This window comes from Camellia sinensis, chromosome 1 (assembly GCF_055761805.1).
Source record: "Camellia sinensis isolate YWXY chromosome 1, ASM5576180v1, whole genome shotgun sequence".
NCBI lineage: Eukaryota > Viridiplantae > Streptophyta > Magnoliopsida > Ericales > Theaceae > Camellia > Camellia sinensis.
In genome coordinates, this window is record NC_138961.1 from 134,239,278 (window position 1) to 134,247,837 (window position 8,560).

Consider the following 8,560-nt stretch of genomic DNA (forward strand, 5'->3'; position numbering starts at 1 on the left):
ATAAAAAATATTTTTTCGAAAATATAAAAAATAAAAAGAAATTTAAAGAACAAAATAAAAAATATTTTTTAATTTATTAAAAAAAAGAGTTTTAAAAAAAAATTTGAAAAAAAATTAGTTATAAATTTTGAAAAGAGTTTTTAAATTAAGTTTTAAATTGTGTGCCTGGTTATAAGTTTTAAAAAGAATTAATTTTTTTTTTTATCCAAATCATAATTTGAGTTTTAAATCAAACGTTACCTAATTTTTTTTAACAACTTTCTAAACTTATTACTTTTTTTTAATCTTTTAAAAAGTTAAAAATTTATTAAAATAATCAATTTTCAAACTTACCCTTAAACACCTTCATTGCAAAGTGAAACTTGAAACCTTGAGTATGCATTTATTTCTTTTCTAATTGGTTCGTAGTGTCAAAATTGAAAATTTGTTAATTCATTTCAGTTTTAGCGTAAATCCATCAATATGTCTCAACATAGACATATCACCTTAGAACTCAAATTTCCGGCCCTCGCTCAATCCACCAATATTTGTTTTAAAAATTTGGCAAACAGAAAATGCTCAAAACAATTTCATTATTATTAGACAAGAAGAAACAAAAACAAAGTAGGCAATATATTATTATATTATAGGGATATAATTAGCATGCAACACAAAGTTTACACGTATAATAATCTTACAAATTTGTTGGATTAATTATCCATTGGATTAATAATCCTAAATCAAAATGTTAAAACAAACATAAGATAATTGGGCTCACGGATTAATAATATCAATCTCATACTCTAATCCACCCAATCAAACATGCCACCCAATCAAACATGCCATTAGGATATGTAAATGAAAGTATGGAATTTAGGATAGACATTATCCCCTTATCTTTCATGCGTAGATAATTATTAACTAACAATATTCTTTGAGAATTTTGGCTTTCTCAATTATAAACCTTCCTTCTTTGTACATTTGTCTTGGGTTATAAGCTCTTATGTATTTCCAACCCAATTCCTCTCCACATTTGCTGCAACGAACTTCACAAACAGTGAAAACACCACTTAGAAGTTCCCTGTCTTCTTTGTATCCCAATACGACATTCATGGCATGAGCGAACATGTAAGTGTTGAGGATCGGGGGCACACCAGGGAACTCAAACAAGCAATAACACACAAGTTTTAACGTGGTTCGGCAACTCGCCTACGTCCACGGGCAGCGGATTCACTATATTGAACAAAATGGTGAATTACAACACTCTCTGTAATTCTCTCTCTCTTTGCTCTCAACTCACACCTCTCAGCTCCACATCTCATGTCTATATCCTCTCCCTCCCGTCTCTATTTATACACAAAGGAGTAGGTGGGAGAGCCCTCATTCTTTGACTTTTGACATGGTTGGTGGCCTTCCATTGTTGACATGAGGTTGGTGGCCTTCCATTGTTGACATGAGGATCACCCCTTTCACATGGGGTGACCTCTAGAATCTGTAGCCAATTCAACAAATCTCCACCTTGGCGAGGATTCTCTTATCCAACATAGTGATCGATCAACACTGCCATGCACCCGAAGGTGCTCAGTTCCGAGAGATGTTGACCAAGTCCAAACAATGTTGGAACTTGATCCCAGAAACTACCTTTGTGAGCATATCGGCCGGATTATCTGCAGTACTAATCTTTTGAAGCAGAATATCCCCTTCATTCACAATTTCTCGGATGAAATGGAAACGGACATCAATGTGCTTGGTGCGGGCATGATGAACCTGGTTCTTTGCCAAACAAATGGCACTCTGACTGTCACAAAACACCTCAACGTGCTTCTGAACAATTCCCAAGTCTTTAATCAACCCATGTAGCCAAATAGCTTCCTTAAAGGCTTCCGTTACTGCCATGTACTCTGCCTCTGTAGTAGACAAAGCCACCGTTGACTGAAGCGTTGACCTCCAACTTACCGGCCCTTTAGCAAGCGTAAATAAATACCCTGTTGTTGACCGGCGTTTGTCTAAGTCACCAGCATAATCTGAGTCCACATATCCTTCCAAATTCTGCCCGAGTCGGTTATCTCTCTCGAACTTCAATCCCAGATTGACCGTGCCATGTATGTACCTTAGGATCCATTTCACTGCCTGCCAGTGATCTTTTCCTGGATCATGCATATACCTGCTTACCATACTCACAGCATGCGAGATGTCAGGCCGTGTACAAACCATAGCATACATTAATGCACCAACTGCATTTGCATATGGAACCTGTGCCATATGCTTCCGTTCTTCTTCTGTGCGTGGAGACAACGAAGCACTAAGCTTGAAATGAGGGGCCAATGGTGTACTTACAGCTTTGGTTTTCCCATTGATGCCAAATCTGTCTAACACCTTTTTCAGATACTGGGTTTGTGTCAGACAAACCGTGCCCTTCTTCCTGTCTCTCTTGATCTCCATGCCAAGAACTTTCTTTGCTTCTCCCAAATCCTTCATTTCAAACTCCCTTGCTAACTGTGCCTTGAGTTTGTCAATCTCCACCTTGCTCGTAGATGCAATCAGCATATCATCTACATATAAGAGCAAATAGATGAAGGAACCGTCGGGAAGCTTACGGAAATATACACAATGATCAAATTGACTTCTTGTGTATTCTGTCTCCATCATGAACCGATCAAATCGCTTGTACCACTGTCTCGGGGATTGCTTCAATCCGTACAACGATTTGTTCAGCTTACAGGCCCAATTCTCTTTTCCAGCAATTTTGAAACCATCTGGCTGGGACATGTATATCTCCTCTTCAAGATCTCCATGTAAGAAGGCAGTTTTGACGTCGAGTTGGGCGAGCTCGAGATCAAACTGTGCAACCAAAGCTAACAAGATGCGAATAGACGTGTGCTTCACAACAGGTGAGAATACCTCATTGTAGTCTATTCCTTCCTTCTGAGCATAGCCTTTAGCTACCAATCTAGCTTTGAATCTGATGTTGTCTCTGCCTGGGATGCCTTCCTTCTTGGTGTAAACCCACTTACACCCAATTGCTTTCTTGCCTTTTGGAAGTTGCACCAACTCCCAAGTCTGGTTCTTGTGAAGTGACCCGATCTCTTCATCCATAGCCTCCTTCCATTTGACACTTTCTACATTATGCACGGCTTCTTTGAAAGTGCAAGGAATATTGTCTTCAATGATTGGAAGTGCATAGGCTACCATATCGGTCATCCAACTGGGTTTCTTAGTCACCCTTTTCCCTTTCCTGATTGCAATGGGTTCTGATTGATGCGGAGCCTCTGGATCTTCATTTTCATCTGAACTCTCTTCAGAGCTATCCTCTGAGACTTCTTCAGGATGGTTGATTGGCTGACTAGTCTTTGTTGGAGTCTCAAACTCCACCTGCACTGACTTCTTCAATGCTTCCTCATTCTGTTGAGGATCTGATTGCTTCAGCATTACAGACTCATCAAAGGTAACGTCTCTTCTGATGAGAACTTTCTTTGATTCAGGGCACCACAGTCTGTATCCCTTGACACCGTCACCGAAGCCCAATAAGATGGCTTTCTTGGCTCTTGGATCCAACTTAGATTCTGAAACATGAAAATATGCTGGACATCCAAAGATACGTAACTGATCATAATCAGTAACTGGGACTCCTGACCATACCTCCATGGGAGTCTTCCCATCTAATACTGCAGTAGGTAGTCTGTTGACAAGATGACGAGCATAGTTCAATGCCTCGCCCCAAAATGCCTTGCTCAATCCAGACTGTGACAGCATACACCGGACTTTCTCCACCAAAGTGCGGTTCATGCGTTCTGCAACTCCATTCTGCTGCGGTGTTCCAGGAACTGTGAAATGTCTCACTATCCCTGCATTCTGGCAAACCTCAAAGAAGGGATCTGATGTATATTCTCCACCATTGTCAGATCTGAGCTTCTTGATCCGTCTGCCTGTCTGGGTCTCAATCATCTTCTTCCACGTAAGAAAGATGTCTAAGACTTCATCTTTGTGTTTCATTGTATAAATCCAAACTCTTCTAGAGAAATCATCAATGAACGACACAAAGTAGTGTTTACCTCCCAACGAAGCAGTCTTGGAAGGACCCCATACATCAGTGTGGACGTAGTCTAGAATCCCTTTGGTACGGTGAATTGCAGTACCAAACTTGATTCTTGTTTGCTTGCCCAATACACAATGCTCGCAGAACTCAAGCTTCCCCGTCTTGGCGCCTTTCAACAGGCCTTGCTTTACCAATCCTTGTAAAGCCTTCTCACCGACATGCCCTAGGCGCATGTGCCAAAGTTTGGAAGTGTCTGATGCATCATCTTCTGAGCTGGAACTGGTGGAGACAGCCACTCTCCCTGTGACTGTAGAGCCATCTAGGAAATATAAATTTCCCTGTCGAGTACCCTTCATTACAACCAATGCTCCTCGAACAACTTTAAGGACTCCACCTTCCATGGTTATTCTGTAACCTTTGGAGTCTAAAACTCCCACTGAGATGAGATTCTTGGTTAGATCTGGTACATACCGTACATCTTCAAGAATTCTGATTGTTCCATCATGGCTCTTCAGTTTAATTGTTCCAATCCCCTTTGTCTGGCAAGCTTGGTCGTTGCCCATCAGCACAACTCCTCCATCGAACTCTCGTAAGCTCGAGAACCACTGCTTGTTAGGACACATATGGAATGAACATCCGGAATCTATTATCCATTCATCCGACTGGCCATATGATGAAACTGTGAAGGCTCCTCCTTCATCATTATCTCCATCTCGTGCAATATTCACCTTCTCTTCTGTCTTGTCTTTATTTGGACAATCTTTTGCCCAATGCCCCTTCTGGCGACAAGCTGCACACTCGTCTTTTGCAAGACGTCTTTTGTCTGAAGGTTTCCCCCTGGATTTTGAGCGAGACTTTCCTCGCCCTGTATTTCTTCTGTTATTTGTTCTGCCTCTGACTGTTAATGCCTCGGATGTTGAGTCCCTGTTTGCAGACTTATCTTTCCTTCTGAACTCATTGTTCACCAAGGCGTTTGCAACATCAATATACTTGATCTTCTCTTTACCGTACAGTAAAGTAGTAGTGAGATGATCATACGAGTCAGGCAACGAATTTAACAATAACAGTGCTTTATCTTCATCACCAACATGATCATCCAAATTCTTCAAATCCGTAATAATTTTGTTGAAGTTATTTAGGTGTTCGTTCATCGAAATACCTTTAACGTAGTCGAAACGAAACAACCTCTTCCTCAAGTAGAGCCGGTTCTCAATGCTCTTTGTCATGAACTTATCTTCCAGCGCCTTCCAAAGCTTCTTCGCAATATCATATTCTGTAAAGGCATACTTCTCCTCTTTTGCAAGGCAAAGTCGGATGGAACTACAGGCCAGGAGATTCACCCTCTCCCATTCTATCTCGTCCATGTCATCTGGTTTGTCTCCCAGAGTGAAGTGCAGGTTCATTTGGACAAGCATATCCTTAACTTCGCATCTCCACATGCCGAAGTTGCTGCTTCCATCGAACTTTTCTACCTCGAACTTGGCATGGGACACCGGGGTCCAATGCCTAGAAGTGCTTGTACTGGCTGGATTACTTACGGACTCGGATGCTCTAGATTCTGCCATTTTTTAGAAACTTCAATTCAAAAAACTGACCGTACAGATGTGTCCGGAATACTCCTAATAGTTGGGAAGCACTATTGGATCGTCAAAAACGGACTCCGAATGGCTCCGATCTGGCAAAAATACTTTGGACGGGTCAGATCTGCAGAATCTGGTGCGCTGAGATGCACCGGATAATTTCTCCGGTCAACGGCTGGTCAACGGCTCGGTCAACGGCGCAGGCGGCGCGGTCAACGGAGGATCGGCGGCGCGGTCAACGGCTTGACGGCTGGTCAACGCGGCTGGTCAGCGGCTCAGGCTGACTGGTCTGACACGTGGCTGACACGTGGCTGACACGTGGCTGACACGTGTTTGACACGTGGCCTGACTGTCGGACGCGTGGCGATGACGTGGCGGATGACGTGGCGATGACGCGGCACTGACGTGGCGCCACGTGGCTCGTCTTCTCCCTGGAGACGCGCGTGTGGCGCGTGGATGAGACTGAGATCACGCGCCGGTTGCCTGAACGGCGCGTGGTGGCGCGTGGTGCGACTGGGCCTGACGCGCTTTGTTCAGAGCGCGCGTGAGGGCGCGTGTGGAGCCTTCTGGGCTCTGTTTTTGCTGTTCTGGACTCCTCTCGGGGAGTTCTTCCTCCTGGTATGGTCAAAAGTGGATTTTGAGCACTTCAAAATCTGGACACTTTCGGGAAAATTTGATTTTTTCGCAACCCGAGCTCTGATACCAATTGTTGAGGATCGGGGGCACACCAGGGAACTCAAACAAGCAATAACACACAAGTTTTAACGTGGTTCGGCAACTCGCCTACGTCCACGGGCAGCGGATTCACTATATTGAACAAAATGGTGAATTACAACACTCTCTGTAATTCTCTCTCTCTTTGCTCTCAACTCACACCTCTCAGCTCCACATCTCATGTCTATATCCTCTCCCTCCCGTCTCTATTTATACACAAAGGAGTAGGTGGGAGAGCCCTCATTCTTTGACTTTTGACATGGTTGGTGGCCTTCCATTGTTGACATGAGGTTGGTGGCCTTCCATTGTTGACATGAGGATCACCCCTTTCACATGGGGTGACCTCTAGAATCTGTAGCCAATTCAACAGTAAGCTTGTCCAGATTTTGCCTAGTAAAAGTATTCAATTTCAAAGAAAAGCATGTCAGATAAAAGAGAATTTTAACTGGACATCAAGGATGCCCTCTTCCTTATTTTCAAAAAATAACAGAAGTGTTCGACCAAAAAAATTAAAAATAAATTAAGGTTAAAATTATCGAAACGAAACCTGTAATGGGCCCAAATAGTATCCTTCAATCCAAATTACGAATCAGAGAAAATCCACATATTTATGTTTTTAGTGCTATGAAATTATTGGATAAAAGTTGCATGTGTTATGTGATGCTAGGTTAGAGTGGAATAAAAGAGGGAACAAGATTTGACTGAGGGAAAATAATCTGAAAGGGAACAAGTATTGTCTGTCCCAAGAGGTGAGTTTTGATAGTCTCCATATGCAAAAATTAATTTGTTTAGTTTCATTTTAAGACTTTAGTTTTTAAAAAATTCAAAACTAATTTAGTGAAAAAAAAATAATAAATCAAAAACACTATAATTATTTTCATATAGTTTTATATTTTTTTGACTGAAAACATAATTTTTCAAAATTTAAAAATATCGTTGTGATCTTTAATTATGTCAATCTAATTTTTATTTAAAAAAAATTCAAAAAAACTAATTCAAACTAAACAAAGCCTAACAATATGGTAACAAAAGCACAAAATTCAAAGTGCAATTCCATCTTATCCCTTCAAACAAACACAAAACTTAAAATTATAAAATAAGAACAGTTTTGCTACCAATATAGAAATTAATCAAATAACCAGACACACAATATACATGATCGGATAAGATTTCACAGAGTTTTGCTAGTAAGATATATTTACAATTTTTCAAAATAATCTTATCCATCAATGTATATTTAGTGCCCGATTCGGTTGTTTTTAGTTACCACAAATGATTTAGAAAGAAGGTCATCGCCAAACGCAACTGGAATTCTGCAATTTCTGCAGCTGTAAGTTGGATTACCAGTGATTTCCCCCATTGATCTGTAATCTCAAACAACACCAAAAAAATACAGAGACAGGTTGTTAGGAAAATTTACAAAAATCAAAGGGTGTTTGTATTAACTGTGTAATGAGTAATTTCAAAAAGCATTTTTACTTACCACAGAAGGCTATGCAGATTTCTTCTTCTCCCAATAGATTAGATAAGAAACTGTGGGGTGGAGTGGTACATCCTAAATAGGAGATGGGAGAAGATCCATTTTTCGATGGTTGACTCAAAAATTAATTTAAAATGAAAATTGGAAGAGTTTTTGGTTTTATGGGAAGTGAGTTAGTTTTTTGATTTTTTGATTTTTTTTTAATTATTTTAGTTTGGGTTAAAAAATTTGATTTTGGTATGATTTTTTGGTGTTTTGGTGTTTTTTTGTGAGAGAAGAGTGTAATGATTATAGATTTAGATGTGATATTTTATTTTTTGTGACTAAAATAATTTATTTTATCTTTTATGACTAAAATAATTAAAAAAAAAAGTTCCAAATCACTGTTTCCAAACGGAGCCAAAATATTTTATTGGATTTGTTAAAAAGTTGACGAGAAGGTTAGGTGGGAAAGATTTAGGATAAGCTTTTTTTCCCCATACTTCATCTCTCAGTATCCATCTATACCTTTCTTGTAGACTCTAAATCAGGCACACAAAAGATAATCTAAACCGTATACTTGATTTGCATTAAGGTTATTCATGGAAATATTAATTTACAATTATAAATATGAAAATAAATTACTTTTTGTTCTATAAAATGGATGTTTATTTTATAAAATAAAATATGATTTGTTTATGGCCCTGTTGGGGAATTTGACTATTTTAGTTATTTTTTTGATTATTTTAGTTTGATTAAAAAAATTATATTTAAAATAATCGTTGACTCTTT

General features: G+C 39.7%; 1 protein-coding gene across 1 annotated transcript; it reads right to left on the minus strand.

The window, feature by feature from the left end:
• Positions 1–589: 589 nt before the first annotated feature.
• LOC114282811 (protein yippee-like At4g27740) lies at positions 590–7,941 on the minus strand. Its single transcript, XM_082884698.1, has 4 exons — positions 7,793–7,941; positions 7,577–7,673; positions 6,679–6,699; positions 590–1,107 (listed from the first exon to the last, which is right to left on the minus strand). The coding sequence occupies exons 2-4, from the start codon at positions 7,667–7,669 to the stop codon at positions 901–903; spliced, it is 321 nt and encodes a 106-aa protein (XP_082740824.1). The 5' UTR covers positions 7,670–7,673; positions 7,793–7,941; the 3' UTR covers positions 590–900.
• Between the last annotated feature and the right edge of the window lie 619 nt (positions 7,942–8,560).